This window comes from Manis pentadactyla, chromosome 2 (genome assembly GCF_030020395.1).
Source record: "Manis pentadactyla isolate mManPen7 chromosome 2, mManPen7.hap1, whole genome shotgun sequence".
Classification (NCBI taxonomy): Eukaryota; Metazoa; Chordata; class Mammalia; order Pholidota; family Manidae; genus Manis; species Manis pentadactyla.
This window is the reverse complement of record NC_080020.1, coordinates 229,358,816-229,382,584: the sequence shown is the minus strand read 5'-3', so window position 1 is coordinate 229,382,584 and position 23,769 is coordinate 229,358,816. Positions and strand designations below refer to the sequence as shown.

General features: G+C 38.7%; 1 protein-coding gene across 2 annotated transcripts in view; it reads left to right on the top strand.

The window, feature by feature from the left end:
• The window catches only part of CPSF3 (cleavage and polyadenylation specific factor 3), a 32,064-nt gene extending 10,418 nt beyond the window's left edge, over window positions 1–21,646 (top strand). For both annotated transcript variants that reach the window (XM_036881900.2, XM_036881902.2), the window contains 11 exons: window positions 2,144–2,319; window positions 3,303–3,461; window positions 4,403–4,549; window positions 5,508–5,660; window positions 8,035–8,143; window positions 9,285–9,383; window positions 10,527–10,621; window positions 12,155–12,242; window positions 16,950–17,019; window positions 19,604–19,700; window positions 21,462–21,646. In XM_036881900.2, coding sequence (XP_036737795.1) covers window positions 2,144–2,319; window positions 3,303–3,461; window positions 4,403–4,549; window positions 5,508–5,660; window positions 8,035–8,143; window positions 9,285–9,383; window positions 10,527–10,621; window positions 12,155–12,242; window positions 16,950–17,019; window positions 19,604–19,700; window positions 21,462–21,563 — 1,295 coding nt within the window. In that variant the 3' untranslated portion in view covers window positions 21,564–21,646. The remainder of the gene's footprint in view (window positions 1–2,143; window positions 2,320–3,302; window positions 3,462–4,402; window positions 4,550–5,507; window positions 5,661–8,034; window positions 8,144–9,284; window positions 9,384–10,526; window positions 10,622–12,154; window positions 12,243–16,949; window positions 17,020–19,603; window positions 19,701–21,461) is intronic.
• Window positions 21,647–23,769: the final 2,123 nt, after the last annotated feature.

Sequence of the window (23,769 nt, the reverse complement as noted above, 5' to 3'; positions counted from 1 at the left end):
TGTCAGTAGATACCAGATTGTAAGAAAAAATGTAACAGTTGAATAATTATATACTTTCACATAAAGTAGTAAGTGGACCAAAAAAGGGTTCAGAACAGTCTATACTCGGATCCTTGTTAGGTATAAATACACAAATGACTGGAAAGGTATTAATCTGGATAGTGAGAAAGTGGATGATTTCGTTTTCATTTTCTGCTTTTCTCCATTTTCCAAATACTTCAGTGAGCATGTATAACTTTTTGTAATAAGAGGAACAATAGGTATCACTTTTTGCATATATTGGCATTTAATGTTCTCTTCTAACCCAAACGTTCTGTGATTCTGTTGGGTGGAAGCACTCTTCTTAAAGAGTAAGTGAGAATACATACCTTGTATGTATGTAGCTTCAGTGCGAAGAACTAGAAACGATCGCATCTCAAGCTCTTCCTTTCAGTTCTTCCGTCTCAATGACAGGGTAAGTATTATCCCCTTTATGTTCAGGAAAACAAAGGAACTGAAATAAATGACCTCAGATCCAAAGCAAATCTGTAGGAGCCACAGGACTTAGTAGAAGCTACATTTTCTAGATCCTAATCCAGTCCAGTTTTCTCATGTTCCTGATTTGGTCCTTCTTTCTAACTGCAAGTCATTTTTGTCCTTAGAGATCTTGAAATGAGATGTCTCCATAACAAAGTAATCTGAAAAGCAGAGGAAATTAGGGAGTTGAAGCCATGTTGTTACCGTCCAGTTGGGTTGCCAGATTTAGCAAAAGAAAATAATACCCAATTGCATCTTAATTTCAGATAAATAATAAATAATATTTTTGAATACATACTTCAAATATTTGATGTATATTCTTACACTAAAAATCTTCTGTTGTTTACTGAAATTCATGTTTAACTGGGAATTTGGTCTTTTTATCTGGCAACCTTACCATCAAAACATAGATTATGAGTCTTTCTGTGAACCAAGACCGCTCTGTGCAATTGGTCACTCCTTCTCCCCTAAATTCCCCCTTGTGATTCAGCATGGAAAGAGGACAGCCGTTTGAATGGCTGTCAGATCTCATCTGTATTCTGGCCATAAGACCTTGAGCATGTTATTCAACTTTCTTTTAATACTGAAAATTTGAAATTTAAAATTTGAAAATACACAAAAATAGACTGTGATGTGATCTTGGGATTAAGTATACATTGCACTGTATTTGAGAAATCATAAAGTATATGTAAAACTTTAACACCATTAAAAATTTTAATTACATTTATAAAAACATGAACAATAAACCAGAGGGCAAAGCAGGAAATATGTTTGTAACAGCCACAGCAGAGAAAGTCTCTGTCCTTACGTAGAGTTGTCACTCATAAATCAAGTAGAAAAATAGCATTCCCAAACTATTCAAACTTTTTTTTTAGCTTCAGTTTCCTAATCTATAAGATGGAGATAATTCTTGATAAGGTTGTTTTGAAAATTAGAAATAATAAATGTAAATTGCATGTGAAACATTTAATACCCTCCTTAAATGCTGGCTCACCTGGTGGAATAAATGGTATCTTCTGGGCATACTGCCTTTATATTATTTGGGGTTTAGTTAGCTTTTTCCCTTAAAATAAGCCTTCTTTTGAAGGTATACTGCCCACTGCTTTCATTAATTATCAGAAACTGTTTAGCAGTTTTTTAAAAATGCTATCAGGGAGTAATGTGAATATTTATACTTTTTTTTAAGTGTTGAAAATCAGTTTCAACTCTTTTGGCAGTCCTGTTTTGTAATTAGCAAGTTCTAATGATAAAAAGTCTAATTTTGATAACTCTACTTGAAATATTAAAAATACATTTTCATTTAAAACCATCACAGAATTTACTATCTCCTGGGCAACAAATAGCAATGTAAACTGCTACTGAATCATTTTTAAAGCCTCTGCATCTCGGATCTGTGATCACGGCATTCTTTTTTAGGTTGTGCACTAATATTTAGAAATAAGTTTTGGTTTTATAAATCTAGTAGGCTAGTAAGGATCAGACTAATTTTTCTAAAACTCTTTAAAATATAGCTTTAATTTATTTCTTGGTTGTCAGAACTTCTTAAAGTTAATTACATATATCATATTTTTTAAATTATTTACCCCACATAACAAAATGACACTTGTTTCTTATAAAATCTCTCTAGATGAGTACTGGCAGAATCACCCAGAACTCCATGATATTCCAATATACTATGCGTCGTCTTTGGCCAAGAAGTGTATGGCAGTGTACCAGACATATGTAAATGCCATGAATGACAAAATCCGCAAACAGATCAACATCAACAATCCCTTTGTTTTCAAACACATTAGTAACCTCAAGGTGAGTACTGAGGAAGAGAGGAGACAAATAACTCAGCAGTAGCGGGAGATGCCTGTCATTGAATCTGTGGCAGAATCCTTCCTGCTGAAGCCGTACCTTTTCTCTAGCAGGCATCATTTTTCTACAGGAAAACAAAAATGTAGCAACTGACATTCTTTTTGCTTAAACAAATGTTGCCGTTTGTTCAGGTCTCCATATGTTCTCAGTATTTACAATGGCTAAATAACTGGGATCTCTGTGCCCTAGAAGTGAAAACTGCTGGTGAGAAAAATATCTTGTTACATATTAAGTTTTTCTATTCTTACTTAAACCTAAACATCTTTTTGATTAACACGGCAAATTCCATGGATGAAAATTTCCATGTTTACTTTTCTAGAACATTCAGTAAAATTTGATCATCTTTAATTTTAAAAATGTTTCATTGAAACTAATGCTTTAATGATAGTAAAATACTGCCCAAAATAATTCAAGTCATAAGTGGTCTTCCAGTTAAAAATAGCCTCTGTTCATAAAGTTTGATTATTTAAGAATTAGAGCCAAGTCGTCCTTATAAGCAATGGTAAGCTTCTTGGTTAGATTTCCAGATCAACTCAAAATATTCATGAAGTACGCAAAGCCATTGTGAGTCTCTGAGAAAATTCTCTCAGTTCTTTCTTGGGTGGAGAGAAAGCCATTTGACTCTGCCTTTCTGCCTGCCTGCTGGGCACTGAAAATGGTCCTAATGATGGCCTGTTGGCTACCAGTGGGAGATTCTCAAGATGAGTGTGAACTAACTGCTTTTCATCACTTCGTTTTACTTCCATTCCTAGCCTAAGCTGTCTAGGAACTTGGAAATTGGACTTAAAATGTTTTCTAGTCTTGTCAAGGCCCTTTCAATAGTGTGATTAGTCTTTTTACCTAGTTTTTGTTATTTTTAAAAAACAAGGGATGCCTTGTCAAACCCCAGTGTTTAACATACTTCCCCACTCCTCTTTCTCTCTCAGAGCATGGACCATTTTGATGACATCGGGCCCAGTGTTGTGATGGCCTCCCCGGGCATGATGCAGAGCGGCTTATCCAGAGAGCTCTTTGAAAGCTGGTGTACTGACAAGAGGAACGGCGTTATCATAGCAGGGTACTGTGTGGAAGGGACACTCGCCAAGGTCAGTCACAGTCTCAGACTGTTGTGCTGTTCTTGATCAGAACTACAGAGGTGGCAGTATCCTCACAGGTTTTTCCATTGAACTGTACAGGTTTGATTTCAAAAAATGAGGATGGAAATAGGTAGTCGGAGATGTTCACAAGTTTGAGGAATTAATGCAGACCCTGAATGGCATGACATGATCCCCAGGTGATTGGGAGGCACGATAAGTTTCAGAAGCATTCATCTGGTTTTAGTAAAAAAAAAAAAATGGAAAGGAAGCTATTTGAGACAAACACATGGATACCCTCATCCAGTGGAGAAAAGTTTTACTAATGAAAAGCTGGATATTGTGTTGGGGTTGCTTGCCCGACATTCTGTTGATACAAAGTGGTTGATGTCAACTCAAGATGTAGACATTGTAGAAAATAGGTGCAATACTGTAAAGGCAATTTCTGAACATTGAAGCATCATATTCTTTTACCTCCTCTTATCTACGACTTATACTTTGTTTTGTAAAATACATTATGGTTAGCCATTTTGATCATTTTTATTACTTTACCTTATTCTGTAAGTTATTTAAGCAATGTTGGCTATGTACTTAAAATAGATTTCCAGAATAGAATATCTGTTCTTTATAAAAGCCTTCCTATCTGGAAAGTGACTTTTTGAGAGCAGGTCATTGTTGGGAGTACAAGTTTGCCTTTTAGTTGTAAGAATTATAATTTTCATTTCCAGTACTCCAAAGGTGTTGGATTTGACATCTGAACTTCCTTTCCTGATTGTTGGCTTAATCAAGAAAATAAGTTTTGATACTAAGTCAGTAGTGTCAGCATGTTTTTTGTGCTCAAAGTCCTAAATTACATAAAAGTCTATGGCTACATGAAAAACAGAAAATGTACTTTTTCTTGCTAATTGGATAAATTTTTTGTTTTGTTTTTTATTTTTCTTTGTTTTTAACAGCATATCATGTCTGAACCAGAAGAAATCACTACCATGTCTGGACAGAAGTTACCACTAAAAATGTCTGTTGATTACATTTCTTTCTCTGCTCACACAGATTACCAGCAAACCAGTGAATTTATTCGTGCTTTGAAACCACCTCATGTGGTTAGTCTGAATTTGATTTATAGCATATCTACAGGATAAGACAATAACAGTGTAGTGGTAAAAAATAATAGGTAGCATTTATTAGTTAGCATGTGTCAGGTACTGGACTAGTGTTTTACATGTATCAACTTGTATCAACTGTTTAGTGGATGGGAAAACTGAGATGTTAAGTAACTTACCCCATGTTACACAGCTGGTAAGTGGCAGTGCCAGGATTTGTACTCAGTTAGCCAGGCCCCAAAGCCAGGGCTCTTCACCACGAGGCCATGTGCCTGTCCCTTGCGTGATACTGGCTAGACTCTGTTAACCCAGGCAAGGAATCATCACCAGTATCTATAGGGTAAGAATGATCTCTTGTAAAATATAGGCTATAAAAGCGAGTAGAAAGAGACTGGTAGCTCAGGCAATAGTTAGAAATCCCCCTTTAATTTCATGTGCTTTGGAAATATTTTTTGGTATTGCTTTAATAAACAGAAGAAAATATCAGAGGTCTTTCTTTTTTTAAAACAAATCTTCTTTTAAAAGTCTTGTATTAAGAAACCAAACAGAAACTATGGATGTTTTCTAAGATAGTCGGAGTAGCAATAATTCTGTACAGAATCATATGAGTCAGAACCTGGCAGAGGCTGCAGAAGTCACCCGGCCCAGCTCTTTACCAGTCTGAGCGTAGACGCCAGAAGTCTGCCTTCCACAAAGCTGTACATCTCATTAGTGACAAAACTGGAGCATAAAAGAAGTTTCTTTACTTTCTCTTAAAACAGTTCCATTTAAGGGTCTTTTTAAAGCCAAACAGAAATGACCATATACAAAGTAGTTGATTAGAGGTTCTTAAAAGTAGTAAAGTTTAATAACTTCAAGTATATCTCTATTTCATATTTTTCAACTACTTCAGATGAAGGCCATTATTAAGCTGAACTAAGAATGTTTCCCTATGCTCTTCAAAATTTATTCTATATAGATTTTAGTCCATGGAGAACAGAATGAAATGGCTAGATTGAAAGCGGCTCTGATTCGGGAATATGAAGATAATGATGAAGTTCACATAGAAGTTCATAATCCTCGGAACACAGAAGCAGTGACCTTGAACTTTAGAGGAGAAAAGCTAGCCAAGGTAAAAGGTTATGTTTGCTAATCCCATGCATGTCTTCTCTTCAGGAAATTTATGCTTGTTTAAAAAAAAAATAGATCTCTTTTACTCAAATCAAGATAACATGCTTGATGGTGAGTTCTGTCTACTTTGTATCTACGAGAATTTTGTCCTTATGCTGCTTTGGTTCTACTAATTCATTTCTTCATGTAGAAACTTTTCAAATAAATCAGATTTTACTGCAGTTGAATCTGATCTTTTTAATCCACATCCCGACTTTTCCCTCCCGTATCTCAGGGTAAGCAAATACTCATTACTACTTTTTTTTACTATATCCAGTAAAACATTCTGTCCACGTCTTGTCATCTTCCCTAAAGATCTAAAGATGGAGCCACGTCTCTAAACATGTATGTCTGTGGATAATAAAAATTTGTCCCTTTTGATGGTGAAATCTAATATTTTCAGATTTTAAAGATGAAATAGTTAAGAAAAATCATACCTGAGATTTTAGAGGGATGCTTTAAGAAATCTGCATTTTTATTTTCTGTTAAAAATATTTCTAAGATACTTCTAAGGAAAACTTACAAATCTAAAGTTTTAAATATCAAATCTATATTAATAGGCAACTTCATAGCATTCTTTTAATATATAATAAGGCAGATATGAAGAAACTAGCTGATTAATATCTTTTTTTGTGGTTGAATTTGAGGGAAAAAAATACATTAGCAAAAGCTAGGATGTGAGGCTTTTGTTGCCAAAGAAGAGCAAATGGTTGTATTTACTACTGAATTTACTCCTATTCACAGAACTTTCAGGTGGCCAGTTTAATGGAAGGGGTCTTACACCTATAGAAAAATATATTCAGTTGGAAATCTAAGACTGAATTGTCCAAACTCTGCTGGTTGAGAATTATAGGGGAGAAAAGTTTTAAAATCAGACAATTTAAGGGAAAGCTAAATTGAATGAAACTAAGCTGATTTCTTTATAGCAGGACTTCCCAGAGGTTTTATTAAGGCTGTTACACATTATAAATCCTCAAGAAATACAGTGTGCAGCATCAAAAAAATCTTTGCAGAACTGAGAACACACTTTGGGTATATATGTCATTCTTATATTTAACTTTACATATACATAGAGAAACTATTGTCATTATCTGTTTTACCAAATATCATTTTGTATTGGAGTGTTCTGTTACTTCAGCCCTAATTTTACTTATTCAAAATCATTAGCTTTATTTTATTCCTCAAATGCAATAATCTTACTTAGGGAGAAGTAAGATTTATGGCAGCCATCCTCAACCATGTAAAACTGAGAAGTAGGTAAAGGAAGTCAGATCCACAGAGAACTATCAAAACTCATGCACCTTACTTTTTAGAAATGTCAGGCCAACCAGATATATATATGTTAGTCAATCCACATGTTGGAAGCTAGTGCACTGTTGAATCAAAGAGAGAACACACAGCAGGCAGCAGCGGGCAAAGCCACACTGACCACCACTCCCATCTGCTCCCTGAGATCCTCCCTCTGCAGGCAGACAAGCCTGCGCCCAGCATGTCACTGTGTCAGAATCCCTCTCCTGGGAGCATGGCTCCTTTCCATGAAGTCCCAAGCATTTAAGGAGAAAATAACACTAAGAAATGGTGCAAAAAGAGCTTTCTCCCATTGTAGGCATAAGAACAGACATTATCGCTGCCTGGTCACTGCATGAAAAGTAAACAAGTATGAACTACAGTGTCTTTGTGCCCTTTGAGTTCACTTATTTGTAGTTGAGAGAAGTTACTATTGAAGAATGTTGAATTTCATGTTTATAAGGTTTTAATTTTTGTTAGTTTGTAAGCAATCATTACTCTCTTCTCTTAAAAAGCTTTCCTCCTCAGAGGTATGAGTTCTTCCCATACCTGTCTGTATTGATAGTTGTTTACTATCTTTACTGATGAGGTATTTCAGATAGTTATTGACCCCTTTATTCAGATGCGCTCCTTCGAGTGCTGGGTCTAGCACAGACGCACACCTCAGTCGGATGGAGCTTGCTTAGGTTGTAGCCAGCCTCGGGACGCGTGCATTCCTGTCTTTCCCCTGCCGTCCTTCCCACTGCACTGGACCGGTTAAGGGCTAATTTTTAAGGCCCAGCACCCATTAGGTTTACTTGGTTGCTGAGCTGATTGGAACTGAACTGAACCCTTAATCATTCTGACCAGGTCTGCTCCTGTGACTCTTTCCTGTGTTCTCTCAGTGACCTTGTTACTTCCCTGGTGGTAGAGCTGTATAAGGTTTTATATTTTTCATGTTAAAACTCGTGTTATTTTCATAGTTCAGATGTCTAACAGCCATCATTGTGATTATCTGAATAATTGCATTTTCGAAGATTCTGTTTCCTTAAAAGTTCTTTTTTTAATAGGTGATGGGCTTTTTAGCAGACAAAAAACCAGAACAAGGCCAGCGGGTCTCAGGAATACTTGTTAAAAGAAACTTTAATTATCACATACTTTCTCCTTGTGACCTTTCCAGTAAGTATACTATGAAGCATCAAGCATAAAATGATTTTAGCATTGAAACAAAATCTATGAAAACTTCTCTTACTAGTGGCCAAATTTTAAGTAACAACCAAATAATAAAACGGAAGGAGGTGAAATTTGATAATCCAATTAGCTTTATGGGGGTGAAAAATCTTCCTTGAACTATTGAAACATTTAAATTATTTGTGAAATATCTTTTTCTTCATTGGAAGCATAAGTTCACCTCTGAGACAGATTGACTACCCCTGCCGACCCTTTTCAAGCCTGTTTCCCCTTTCACAGTGGAGTACAGGGGTTGTGTTTTCTGAAGTAAAGTTAGACTCCCCACATAAGCATTTTGATTATGACTTGTAGTTTTATGTTGCTTGCTGGGCCTTTGTGCTCTGTGCCTGTGTAAATGCTAAGCCGTTATTACTTTAGTAAATATGGTATTATCTTCAAGTTAATAGCTGTGTTCAGTTTTATTTATATACTGCTAATACATTTTAAGTGCTTTATGAAGGAATAAGAACTAGCAGCAGTGTTTAGGTTTTCATCTGTCAGATAAGCCAGCTGTCAGCTTGCAGACCATGACACAGTGGGACACAACTTGTTCCTTGACTCGGGAGATCTTACTCTGCCAGGTGTTGTGCTAGGTGCTGGAGGAGTAAAGATTTATTAAAAAGCTCAGTCCCAGCCCTTGAAAAGCTGCCTAATGAGAGAAACAGTCCTGTCAAGAGCTAATGACAGTATTGATGAGTGACACATAGAAACACATGATGAGTATGTGAGGAGAGAACGGGCCCAGAAGAGCCAGGGGAAGCTTTGCACACCAGGTGGCACTTGTGCCCAGTGATGAAGGATCGTCAGGAGATGCCAAGCAGAGAAGATGACAGGCGATGGCTGGCTTACTGGCAGGAGGCGTCCGAGGCCCGTATTCAGGGAAATGAGGGTGCTGTGGGGGGCAGGTAGGGAGAGGAGCGGTTAAATGCAGGATAGGAGCAGGTTGCCGAGCACCGTGTTAGCTTTCTGAGAAACGTGTTCTCATTGACGTCGCTTCTGCTGCTCTTTTCTTTGCTCCTGCTAAGTATTTGCATGTTGTTTTTGTGGGGCTACTACTGTTACTTAAAGTATATTCTGATTTCCTCCTCAGATTATACTGATTTGGCCATGAGCACTGTGAAACAGACCCAAGCCATTCCATATACTGGGCCTTTTAATTTGCTCTATTACCAGCTACAGAAATTGACAGGTGTGTTATTCATTGAAATTCACTTGTTTTCTGTTTTTGAGAAAGATAATTATATGCTTAGGAAGGGATGTTATTTATTTTGATAATTGTCTCAGAATTGCACAAATTTTATTTGCACTTGGACATGTTATTGCTACCTTTGATGAAAAGTTTGAAATACACATTTTTTTGAAATCCCATCATCACCTTTTATCCTTGATCCACCTAAAATTCTGAAAATATCAGTAATGCCTGCTCCTTGTGTTCAAAATCTTTTTTAGTCTACTATACCTAAATTTTATCTACTTTTTGTTCAGGGTAAATAAGCTTTCTGATTCCATCAATGCCAGTGGATACAGCACGTTTTTTTAAGAATGCATGACTACGGCCAAAAGCCAATAAAGAGTAAACCTATTCTGTTTTCATATTAGTCCATTTTGAGGTGAAGATTTGTATGTATTAACATGAGGGCGATGATTGAGTTAAAAGGTGTGAACTCTAATACGCAAGAACACTTCAAGTTACACCTTCTGTTAGGATGCTCTTCATAATTCACATAGTAAAAAAGTACTACCATAAATGAAACCAGCAGAAAGAAAATATTTTTTTACCTCAGATCTTCACATTAGAATTCAGGTTATAACATAGAAAATTAATAAAATATGTCTGAATTAATCCTTAATTAAGAGGTTACCAGGAAGACCAGGAAAATCTTATCTTAGACAATAGAGTTTCACTGTAATATGGTTAAATATCTGAAGACAGCAGATAAAAGTGACTACTTGGCAGTAGTTGACTAACCTCATGCTAAATTTAGGATGCGAGTGGAATGTTAAAAAATGCCAGTGGCTGAATCCCTGTACAAATGGTAGATGTGTGACAGTCACCAGAGTCTGTAGCTGATCAAACGTTTAATGTCTAAGGTGAATCCTTTCTTGTTATATGAATTTTTATAATACATGTTGAGATCTTTCAGTTGTTATAAACAGTTAACATGAAAAACTTACTTAGCTGTTTAAAATTAGACTATACAAATGAGTTATTAAATATTTTTTCATTGTGTATCAAATTTATTTCTGCTGTCTCTAAAACAAATGAATAATTATATCTCTGGAAGATTATGAGAAAATTATATACATCTTAATAGTTCTTCTTTTTTTTCAGGTGATGTAGAAGAATTAGAAATTCAAGAAAAACCTGCTCTGAAAGTATTCAAAAATATCACTGTAATACAGGAGCCAGGAATGGTGGTATTAGAAGTAAGATACGATCATTTACCTAGAAGAGGAGGAAACAGAAGTTTTAAGAGTTCATGTATAATTGTAGAGAAAATGAGTTTCTTCCCGATCAGTAAGATAATTGTAGGAAAATATACATGTGTATATTTTTCTTTTGAATATAACATAGGCATTTTCTATGTAATTATAATGACATAGAACCTAGTACTAAATAAGGCTTAATATTTTAGTATGTATAAAGAGTATAGGTCTCTCATGAGTAAATCTCAACTGGTTTAGTGGTAGCCCCAGATGTCTTCAGTTATATCAAAATGTCTTTACATTCTCAAGATAAAAATCTACTTGTTACATTGAAATAAGTAGCCTTGTCATGTACCATCCTTAAGAAAGTGGAATTTTGAAAATTCAAATAGGCAACATTAAAATGACCCAATTTCACAAAGGGTAAAAACTACTGATTTAGGTTAATGTGGTTCCTACTATTAGAATTTTAAATTTCTACTGGTAGAATTTGGAACCCAGACACCAAGTGAATTTGATGATTGATTTTGATAGGTTGTATCTGTTAAGTTTAAAGAAGGACTTTCAGTGAATCCTGGAACTAAGTGATCCAGGGAGATAACCTTGTCTGTTTCTCTGCCTCCAGGTAGAAAAATGCATAAATTTCCTAGCTAGATGGTCACCTGCTCTGTTCATATGTGTTATTTTTTAACACAAAAAAAACTGTCAGCTCTGAGCCCACTGTAGTTCTGTGATTTAAGTTGAAATTTGATTTATGAGGCTAAAAAAAACTGAAAAAAGTGTCAAAAAAAGTGATTATCTCTAACAAGAACTTACATACCGTAACATAAAACATCCATATCTGAGAAAGGGGTAAAGTTACTTGATAAGGACATTAGTTTAGCTCTTACTACTAAATACTATTAGAAAATGTATTTTTTTCCCCAGTATTAATATGTCAAAGACAATCTTACAGAAAGTTTTTCAACTGCATCAGGTTGGTTGTGAAAACACTCTTTGAAGAGATAAAAACTGGGAAGACTCTCATTCCTCAAATAATTCAGCTAGTTGCCCTAACCTAGGAGATTTGGAAAACTTTCTGGAGCCCTGGGCAAATGAAAGAGTGTCGGGGGATCAGAGATTCATATGGGAAATAAAAGTAAATGTTTAAAATACCCTCTTATCCTCCTGTGTGTGCTACTAAAATACAGTGATTTAGGAATCTGAGTTTGAATCCCAGTATCAGCAATTATTTCTGGTATTACCTCACACAAGTTACTTGCGGGTCCGTTTCTCTGTAAAATGAAGATGCTGTGAGAGCTGAGTGAGTAACGCTTCTAAAGCACTTGCCACAAGGGACATGTTCAGTCCATTTCACCATTACTACAAGTAGGAAACGTAGAAAGTCCAGCATTATTCATTTCAGTAAACAGTGAGTCAATTAAATTTCAGTGAAAATGCTAGAAATAAGAGTCCATGGATAGGTGAGTAGTATTTGCAGCTTTTGTGGTTGGCTATATATGTACCTTCCTAACTCTGCCTTTTGCTTTACAGTGGTTAGCAAACCCTTCCAATGACATGTATGCAGACACAGTAACAACTGTGATACTAGAAGTCCAGTCAAACCCGAAAATAAGGAAAGGTACAGAATTATTTCATTTTTATCAATTAATGCTTTCCTTTCTCCCATTGTTCTATGAACTAAAATAGAATCCTAAAGAACGTGAAATCTGATTTTTCCATTCCTGTAATCTTGAAGATACAATATATGTATAATAATGCATATTACTAATATTTTACTTAATTTTTGTCCTGGGTCTTCATTTGTGCTGTAAAAATGTGGTTGCCATCAACCCAAGGTAAAATTCCTTAGGAACAGTCCTGTTAAAAAACAATTTAATCAGAAATTCCAAGATACTGCTGAATTGAGCCAGCATGTCTGATAGGAAAATATCCTGATGTATTTATGTTTAATGAAACTAGTTGAATAGAATGGGATCTCTCATTCTGTAGGGCAGTTTTGCAATAACTGTTTTTTAAGTAGCAATTTTCAATCAAAGAAAACACCACTGAAAATATTTTTGTGTTACTTTTTTACAATTTGATTCTATTTTATGCATAACTTGGTATAGTACCTGTCTTAAGCCATGCATCAAGGTAGCCCTGTTTGCTACTAGGGGAAGAAGTCACCCTTGAAGTGTGCTGGGAAGCCTCCTGGCCTTTACCTTCACGTGGCATCAGATCTCATTCTCTGATAGAATAGTTCTTTCTTAAAAGTAAAAAAAATACATAAACAAGTAGGTAGTTCTTTGATTTCAGGAGAAAAAAATTTTTTGCCAAATAATAATCCATCCCCCTGTAACTGGCTGCATCTGTAATGTGAAATAAATAAATGCCTAGACAAATGGAAATCATTCATTTAAGGTACTGGTAAGCATTTGAATTTGTTTTGAGCAATAGTCATTATTGTAAAGATTATAATTTGGACACCCCTGATAATTTTAGTTGAATGAATTAGTGGGTGGTGGATTCGCCTGTGTACATGTAACATAAGAGATGAGCTGTATGTTTATACGAGCCACAGAAGAGCACCACGCCTTAGATCGTCACATGGCATCCCGGGTTACGAACTTTGCCCTGGGCTACAAATACATTCCTGACAGGACAGTCTTAAAGGCAGCTGTCAGTTTTCTCTTGTTACTTTACATTTTTCTTATCTTAGGTGATAAAAGCACAAAGGACAAAGGGGCATGTGGGAGGGAGGACCTTTGACAAAGGTCGTAGCTGCTAGTGGTGCAGGAGTTGGGACAGGGAAGTGAGGGACGGGGATGAAGGGCGGAGCAGAGGACCCAACAGATCAAACCCAGGGTTTTGTGGGCACACCTTTCGGCACCCACGCCTTCTTTGAGGACACAGCTGGCCTGCATTTGGTGTCTTGGATTTGTTCAGCTCAAATCAAACACTCCTGAATTGAACTGTTCTAGCTTCCAAGGTTGCTTTCTGTTCATTATAGTCTGATAACCCTTTTGTGAAATGAAGTCTGTTTTGTAATATAATGACCTCATGTCAATATTTTGGTCAGGTATTTGTATACTTTTCTGAAAAATGAAATTTCTCTACAAAACTGGTATTTTTCTAGGCCAAGTCAGATATTGTGAAGTCTTCAGGGATGTTGAATGTCTGAGCTCCTTCCTCCAAGGCCTTTCCCCGTGTGGTAGAGGAGGGGTCACAGCATGCTGGCCGCACACGGTCAAGTACGTTGTCACGTGTCGTCTGCTGCTGATGGCTCCACTAATGACTGTGCTAGGGAACAAAAAAAGGTGCTGGGGTTTGACATATAATCACCAGATGATACTCAGTGTCTGTGCTGGACAGGAAGGAGTACATGAACTACCACAGATTGGTTTGACTTTATCTCAGTTATTTCTGTTAGTATTCTGTTACAAAGTAAAAAATGTGCCTTTACTCTGATCTGTGGTAGTTGAATTAAAAATAATCATATTTTTAGTGATCCATCATAATAATATAAACATTTATTTGTAAGGCTAGCCTCTGCGCTTTTCAACAGAGATTCCCTGCAGACAGGTTAGCATAGACTTTTGTGTGAGTTCATTCTGTGAAACTAGCTGCCTGCCTCCTATGGCCTAATTCTTACCCTTTTTATAGTGTATCAAGAATCAGATTTGATTCTCTTCTGGAGAAGGGAGGGGCTTGCGTACTTTCATTTAACGCGTATTTATTGAGCGCTCTCGTTTGGCAGCTGTTACTCTAGGTGCTGAGGGTTCATCAGTGAGAACGCAGGTGCTGCCGTCCAGGAGCCAGCGCTAGCACGGGCGGGGGCAGCCTCCCGGCCCGGCGAGGCAGGTGTGCGGGGCCTTGGCCCTTTAAGGACTTCGGCTTACAGTCTGAAGTGCACTCCACTGTAAAGTTTTACGGGCTTACCCTCGTGCTTGTTGAGAGGAGACCCAGGAGGCCAAGTGTGAGCGCGCAGGTTCCAGGTGGGAGCCGGGAGGCGCAGGCTGGGGTGGGCGTGGTGGGGGCAGCTGGCAGCCCGTGGATTCTGGAGGTAGTTTGGAAGTAAAGCCAGTGGTGCTTCCAGTGGATCAGACCTAGAGGGTGAGAGAAAGAAAGCAGACGTGAATTTTAAAGAGATCAGATAGTGACCAGGGGGTGTTTGTGATGCATCAGCATGGAAAGTTGTCACCTGTGGGACGAAGTGACAGGAATTTTCATGAGCGGTGCTCACCCACCCAGAAGATGACAGCATTGCAAGGACTGACACAGTCCCATGCTTCTTTGGTTGCACGTGGGGATATTGAGGATGTCCATTCTACACGTTTATTCTACAACTAATTGGCTTTATCCTACTCGAACTTGGTATTTTAACGTGTAGAGCAGAGTCAGCAACCAGGGCCCACAGGCCAAATCCAGCCCTGCGTCTTTTCATCAGTAAGGTTCTCCTGGAACACACGAGTGTCATGTGCACACGTACCACCCAGCGCTGCTCTCTGAGCGGCCAAGGCGGAGTCGGGCGGTCGCGACAGAGACCGTAGGGCCTGCCGAGAGCCTCAGCTCTGATCTGGCCACCGACGGCTCGCCGACTCTAGTCGGGAGGCTCCTGGGGAGCAGCCCGATCTTTGATAGCGTTTTCTCCCTTTTCATTTCTCAGCCTGCTGACACTTCGGTCTAGATTCTGGAAACACAGTTTGTATTTGTATCTGTGTGTGTGTGTGTGTGTTTACCCCCAACTTCAATTTATACATACCCCCCCATCTCACCAAGGACACCCTGGAAAGAGTAACAGTCTTCTATTCCATTCCATCCTTCTTTTTTACACTGCACCTGTTTCAGCATGTGCATGTCCTCTTCTGACACAAAGACCTAGTAAGGGGAGGTGTTCTTATATAATTGTGTGATCTCATACATAATTTTATGTAGCTGAGGAGTTTGTCATAAATATTAGTCATAAATACGCAAATATTTACTTTGGAAAGTTTCTTTTAATAGATATTTTCATAGCTTAGGTATTTTTTAATTAGATTGTTTTTATGTATCATTTAAGTGCTTATTTAGTACTTAATAGAATTAATGATCATCATTAAAGTATAAAGTTTTATTATATAGCTTTATTGGCTGGCATCTTGTTAGCTGTATATTCAGTTAAAACTCATGAAATTTCATCACAAGAAAAAAGTTCATAACTGTATGGTGATGGATGTTAACTAGACATACTGTGGTGATCATTTCACAATATGTACAAATACCAAATCATTACATCGTACACTTGAAGCTAATATAATTTATATGTCAATTATATCTAAATTTTTTAAAAGGAAGGAAAAGATTCAATTAAAAACAATTACAGTGACTATAATAGGAATTATAGGATGATTTAAGAAGAATGACAGCTTGGCTGCTTTCCACAGAGAGGCTCACACCGTGACCCCCCCATTGTGACCCCTGGTCCAGGCTGCCGCTGGCCTGCGCTCTGTCTCCATGGATCTGCCTGTCCTGACAGTTCACATAAATGGAATCACATGACACACGTGCTTTCGGGAGTGGCCTCTTTCACTCAGTGTTCTGTTGTCAAGGCTTATGGCCAGATAGTTTCCATTGTATGGACAGGCCACACTCCATCCATTCACTGATGGACACTCGGGTTGTTTCTACCGTTTGGCTATATGGATAATGTTGCTGTAAACATTCATGTGCAGGTTTTTGTGTAGACATGTTTTCACTTCTCTCGGGACTACAAGCAGGACAAGAGTTACCCGGTCATAGGTTAACTCCGTGTAACTTGAACTGTCAGACAGTTCGTTCTGCGCTGTCGCGCTGCTGCTGACGACCCAGGAGGGACTGAGTGATGTGCCCAGGCGTACTTGACACTCCAGATCAAATGTGGCTCATCTTCCTGAAATGTCAGATTATTTTATTTTGGGGAGAAAGCTAAGGAATCTAACTGGCAAGTGATTTTAAATGTTGATTTTATTAAAACAGTTATAGGTGCATTGTACATAATAGAATGCTAAATTTATATGACATTTTAGACAAAACAAAAATTTCCGAGATCTTTGAGTGTGGCTGTGCTCCACTACTGGTTGCAATTTCACTCACTTCTGCTCATAAATTAAATGTGGAAATGTTTGAGAAACATTAACTATACAGTTTAAGATAAGAACATGAAGGAAATGATGAAAACAGCAGTGTGCCTGGCGGGTAGCCATGTCTGTCTGTCTGTCACATGAAGGATTCTGTAATCGCTTTGACTTCTCAGGAACTCTGTTTTGATTATTGATTTGGAAATTATCCTAAATAGGAATTTGGAAATTGAAATTCTTTTTTTCCCCAGGTGCAGTACAAAAGGTTTCTAAAAAATTAGAAATGCACGTGTACAGCAAGAGGCTGGAGATCATGCTCCAGTAAGTGTCGCGCCGTTGCCGGGTGGGGCTGCGGGGCCGAGTGGGGAGGAGGGCGCCTGGATTCGGCGCTGGCTCCCTTGCTGATGGTCGGAAGGCTCAGATGAGGTCACTTAACTCTGAGGGCCTGTTTTCATCAGTAAAGCAGTTTAAACCACTTCCTTCTAGCTAAACACTCTAGTGAGTGGCAGGTGAGCTCCAAGGACTTGTGACCTGTTCTGTTATCCATTCCTCCATGAAATGCATTTTACTTAATACGGCACCTCAGGACCCTTCTACCTTGGCTGGCATAGTTGGTAAAGATTGAAACACCGTTATTGAGGGCAAGTGCTAACATCTTAACCTAGTATTACAAAGCTTTTAAGAATTATTAAGATTTAATTCTTGTATTGCAAAGCCTTTAAGAATTATTATAGATTTACTTCTTAAATGTGAATTAAATGTTAAGGATGGTTTTCTTTTAGATTCTTCTCAGTCTGTGAACTATGAATAACCTTTAAACTCAGTATTTTTCTAAACACCAGCCATTCGGTCTTTCCCCTTTCCTCAAGTACTTTAAAGCCTGATTTCGGAATTTTCTTTTTCCAAATAAAATAATCATATAAAACTGCTCATAGCAGATAACTACAATTTATTTTCAATTACAATCAATTTTAAACAATTAATTACAAATACAAATTAATTTCAGCACCTAGCAAGTGCCTTGAACAAAGTAATTTCTCAAATATTTGTTGAATAAATGACTGCTTCTATTCTTAAAATTGAAAGTTACTTAGCTAGACATCTTACCTATTAAAATAAGGTATTCTGCATGTTTGGAGGTTTTCATGTTAACATTTCTGTTCCTTTCTTCCTCTCCCCAAAATTCTATACTGGTAATCTTTTAAAGCGGCCATTTAGTGGTTCTTAAGATAGACTTAAAATGATGGCTTTGCTTACAGAAGCCTTTACACGTCTTCAGAAAAGTGTTCTTGGTGTTGTCATTTTGACTTTAAGAAGTATCTCTTTCCGCAAGGAGAACACCAGCTGTAAGAACAGTGGTTTCCGTCGCCGTGAAGAAGGCAGCAGGTTCCGTGTTGGTTCTAACCCCGTGGCTGTAGTGGCCCCGGAATCATTACTCTTTTTGCACAGGGCTTTACTCTGCAGTTTCTGGAAGCCTGACCTGCTATCCTTGGGGTCTGAATATCTTAATCATTTTCGTTCTTTGATTCCTTAGGCAAGGTTGGGTGAGGCCATGGAACTTCACCCAGGAGGGGAAATACACACTTGCACACAACCACACTCTGTCTTTGCTTTCAAGGGGTTCGATGCCCCTGCCTGGAAGCCTTTCCGGAGCCCAGGTTAAAAAGCCCTTTTGTAGAAGACAGTTGCCATTCTCTCCTGTACCTGCCCGGGGCATGTAACGAGATCCATTCAGCTGCCGGGAGCCCTGCTCCCAGAGTGCAGGAGAGAAGCCTGGGCTGCCTGGGAAGAGCTGAGCTTCCCCAGGGAGCGCGGCTGGTGGTACAACCCTGCCACCACCACCACCCCCAGTGCCCTCTCCCACACCCTCCCACAGATACATTTGAACCATTAGAAACAAATATGAAATAAAGGGCCAGAGCTCACATTTGCCTCATGACTGTGAGGTACCAGTGTGCTTGAACTTCCAAGTCGATCCTGGTTTATCGACTGTCGCTTTGTCACTCCACTTGTTTATAGCCTTAGGATCATATCGGGATAAACTTACTGGTTTCTTTAAACAAACCAACAATTGATTACATAAAAATAAAGTCTTTTTTTCCAAACCTTTTGAATATATTTCTGTAGTTATCATAGTGTTTTTTCTGAGTACTAGGTTACCCAGCCAAACCTATTCAAACATACTTAACTGCCTAAGAGAGAAAGCAGCTGATAGCCTCCGACCCCCGTTTAATACCTTGTGGCCACAGCTTGACTCGATGGATTATTTTAGATTCACTGACTACCTTTTGTCGCTTGCATCCAGCCTCCTGTTTGGGCTGCTGTTGTAACTGATGGGCATGAATGTGGAAATTCATGATCCTCAGTAACAGAGGCGATGTCTTTGGGATTTCCATGTCCCCAGGGGCTAGCACAGCAGTGGGCATGGAGAAGCAGCTCAGAAAATGCAAATTTTAACTCAGAGGAGACATTGGGAATTGATTAAATGGAGTAGACAGCCAGTGGACCTGGGAGCCAGGTCAGTCTAGATACCTAGATTTGAATACCACCAGTTCTACTTAATTGACACGGGCTTTAGGCAAATCACTTTACTATGTCTTGTTTTCTTGTATAAAAGGGGCTCCTTACAAAAAGGTTAGGATAATATGTATAAAATGCCTAACACAATGCCTGCTGAATAAATCATTCACAATAAAGGATAGCCATGTATTTTACCTGTTTTAATAATAAATATATAAAAGTAAATAATTATGCAGTACATTTCCAGAGTAGATGAAAGTACAGATATAAGTGCTTTACATCAGAATTAGGGCCTATAATCAGTATTATTTTTTCCCAAATATACAGAACTATACAAATTTGTAAATGCATTCTCCAATAATATTGCTGCTTTCTTTATCTTAAGGGACATATTTGGAGAAGACTGTGTAAGTGTAAAAGATGGTTCTATTCTTGGTGTCACAGTGGATGGAAAAACTGCAAATATTAACTTGGAGACACGGGTATGTGGCTGTTCCTTCCTACATTTCGACATTTGGGAAGTAAAGTGAAAGTAAAAATCATCTGTGGTCCCACACCTAACAGTTTACTTTTTTCATTTTGGCATTTCCTTCCAGTTTTTCCTACATTTGTTTTTTCACAGGTTGTGTTTATATTATTATATGGAGAGTTTTATATCCTTACATTTTAGTTCTCATTCTGTTACGGGGTTTCTCATGTGTAAGTCACTCCACTGTTCTCGTTTTCCATAATACGCCTTAAACCACCTTGGCATTTCTGTGGTTTGACGTGCAGTAGATTCCAGATTTTTCAGAGAGGCTGCTCTTCTGTTTGCACCAGCAATATTTCTTCCAAGTGGCTTTTCCAAACAATAAAATTCAAGAGCGTGGGGCGTCCTGGTCGCCCAGCGGCAGTTACTGCAGGGTTATTTCACAAGCATAAATGAATAAGTGTGTCATCCTCATACTGTTTTGAAAGATTAGAACAGGTCTACTAAACAAATAATATGTTTTAAATTTCTTTTGTTATGATTTTGACTAGATTTTCAAGAAACTAGGTTTTACATTAGTAGAAAAATAAGCTGAGAACGTAAACAAGTAATACACTAGAGAAGAAATAAAGAGCCAATGAACACGAAACACATGTTCAGATCAGATCTACTAATAATTAGAGGAAATACATATTTAACATAAGAAATGTTACTGTTTGCATATCATAGTGGCATGAGTGAAGAGCAGTATGACTGGGGAATAGTGAAGGAGGAGGAAAACAGCTATTCCCAGGTGCTCCTGGGGCAGGAGGGTGCCACACATTAGGTGGTACCCTCTCTCTGCAGGGCAGTCTGGCGATACAGATAACAAAAGCCTTAAAAAGGTAAATATCTTTATCCATAATTCCACTTACTGGCCTTAATCAAAGAAAATTAGACCCAAAAATATGTATGCAAAATACCTATTTTAGCATTGATCATAACAAATAAAACTGCAAAAGACTTAAATATCCAAGAGTAGGAGACTAATAAATTATGTGTCTGGGGTACCCTTCCATGTGGAATACCACAGGTACAGTCATCAAGAGCAACGTAGGTTTACCGATGTACATAGTTGTTCAGCTGCATTGCTGAGTGAAGAAGAGTTCAAAAATAGCAAGTGTGATAAATTATCCCATTTTTGTTTTAAATATTTATGTAAAAGCCAAAAGTCTAGGACGTCATACACTGAAAGGTTAACAGTAGTTATCATTAGCTCAGAATTTAAAGGTGTTACTTTTTTCTCTTTCCTAAGTTTTTATTTAAGGAATATTGTGGTATGATAAAAAAAAAATTTTGCTTAAATAACATAGTTGTTTGTAGTTAAACAGTAACTAGAAGATTATTAGTGAGTCTAAATCAAATTTAATACCACATGTTGAGTAGATGCTCCATTGCTTGCCTGTAATTTGTGTTGCAGGCTAAATTCCTTGGATCAGAGGATCCAATTACTGGCTCAGGTATGGGCTTTCAAGTCAGTACAGCTCACTAGACATTTTTCTTTTCTCCAAAATTCATCACGGATTAGATCCAGTTATTATGCTGCTGGGAATCCCTGCTTCCAGGCGCTGGCGCACAAGCGTGTGATGCAGCCATTCTGGTTCTTGGTGATCCGGTGCACCTGTGACTCCCACCCCTATAGGGAACATTTGTTTTTAAAGAGTGTAAGTTTATCTTCCCTGTGATAGTTCTAGAGGCTTTAAGTTGAAAGGCGTGTTTGTTCTTTCGCCTTCAGGCTGTAGAATGTGAAGAAGGAAGTGAAGATGATGAATCCCTCCGGGAAATGGTGGAGCTGGCTGCCCAGAGACTGTATGAGGCCCTTACGCCAGTTCATTGAGAACCTGTGTCTCTGTATATGGTGAAACTTTTTTTAATGCTTGACCTATTTCTGTTACTTAAAATAAAATACATTAGTTTCTCTGGGGTAGCCTATTTACTTTTGATGTCAAATGACCTTTATTCCAACAGTTTGAATTCTGCTAAATTACCAACTAATTTGTCCATTATTCTAGAACTTCTAAACTGCCTGTTAGTTTAGAATTTATTGATTCTCCTTCCAGGCATGTAATGCCCTCCCACTGAGGCCTTTAAGATCTGCTCATAACTAAATCAGAATCTTACCCTGTTTAATAATGATGGTTTGGTAGCTTCGTATCTGTATTCTGAATTTGGAATAGAGATTATCACTTAAAGTCAAGCCCCTTTTCTATTCTCTCCTGATACTCTTGCCAAATTCATTAATTTATACATCTGTAAAATTATGACTTCTGGGATTCAGTATTTTCTTTGTATAATATCTATACATTCAATTCAGAGATATTCAGAATATCATTTTTATGACGCAAGTTCAAGGGTACTCAGGTGTCATTTGTTGAATCGCTCCATGTGTAAATCATTAACCAGTTACCTGAACAAGTTAGACACAGGAGTGTCCAGTGCCGAGGGAGCAGGTCAACTCGCTAGGGGCTCCTTCGCCATTTACTCCAAGGAACAGCTCTGCCTGCTCCCCCTGCCGGGGAGTGAGCACGTGCACGAGCTGGTTACCTAACTCACCGCCACGCTTAGGGCACTGGTTATCCATAGTCGCCAAATCCCACTCACACTGGTTAGTCTTCATCCAGTCTCACCTTTTGGTGACTTAAAACCATTAACTGGTCTTTTCCTGTGCTTTTGTGACAAACTTCAATGCATGGATCTGAATTTTTACTTGAAATATATTTATTTCTATAGGATACCTTACGTTGTCTTTGGCCCAAATCCAAGGTCTGTAGGTCACCTTTTGTAAATGTCATTAAGATTTGGTTATAATAGATTTAAAAACATTGTTACCAAAAAAATACACATTGGTAGTATCTTTTTTTATTGGAATATAGTTGATATACAATATTCACACTTGTAATACCTGAACAAAATGTATACAGCAAAAGGGAACATGTCCTTTCTCCTGAGGTAACCAGTTTTAGTTAAGGTTCTAAACTGTCCTTGAATCTGTCTTTATCTCCACTGTGGCTCTTTGAGCCCAAGTCATCCTCTCCCCTCCGATTCCTGCCACAACGTCCCTTCTCCTCCCCGTGTAGTTTTCTAAAACATGCAGACCTGCCCTGAAGGACTAAAGTAGGATGGAATGCAAACACCTGAACTTGGCCTAACAGGGGTTCGCAACCTTGGCTACAGTTGGAATCATCTGGGGAGCATTACAAACATGCTGTGCCATGTGTAATGTAACCACCATTAGTTAAGTCAGTTGGTCTGGAGGGAGGGTCTTTTTTCAGCACATTTTTAAAGCTCCGCAGGTGGATCCTAGTTGAAGCCCGGGAACCACTGGCCTGAGATTGGTCCTGGCTGCATCGCCCTCCCACCCTACACCCCAGCCCCAGCCACACCAGTTATGGTGGCTTTCTAACTGCACTGCGCCCCTTGCTCTGGTTTTCGCCTCAAGCCGGGTTGTTTCAAGACATCGTTGTGGCTCATTTTCATCACAGCCATCACACTTCACCGCCTGGCTGAGGTGACAAGGACCCTCCTTTGATCAAACATGAGTCAAGCTCGAGCATTCCGAGTAGGCGCCCCCCGCATCCAGTTTTAGTAAGAACCCTGCTGTCGGGGTGCCCTTAGCGAAAATCCCCCACCCGGTACCAGGTCACCCAGGCCTGCCTTCAGCCTGAGTCCTGTCAGGTCAGTTCAGCAAAAGGAGCCTGCCTCAGTGATGTTACACCCTCCCGACTCCGCGCCCTGCTCCTTGGCTATACAAATCCCCTTTTACTTCCTGAGTCCCCTACTGCAAACCCCGTGTGGTGTACAATCTGCCTGTCTTGAGCAAATGTCACGAATGTTTTTCTTAACAGGTCAAAACCTTCGCCCAGTGGTTTTTACTTAACAAGAGATGGTTGTTGGGAGCAGCACGGTCGCTCTCCTTTCGGGGTTGGGAGTCCGCCGGGGCAGCTGCGGGAACAACGGCTAGAGGGCGGGTGGGTTGGCAGTTGGGCGGCCCTCCGGCCTCGCGGCGCCTCCTGGGGGCGCGTGGGCTCCCCACCAACCTCGGG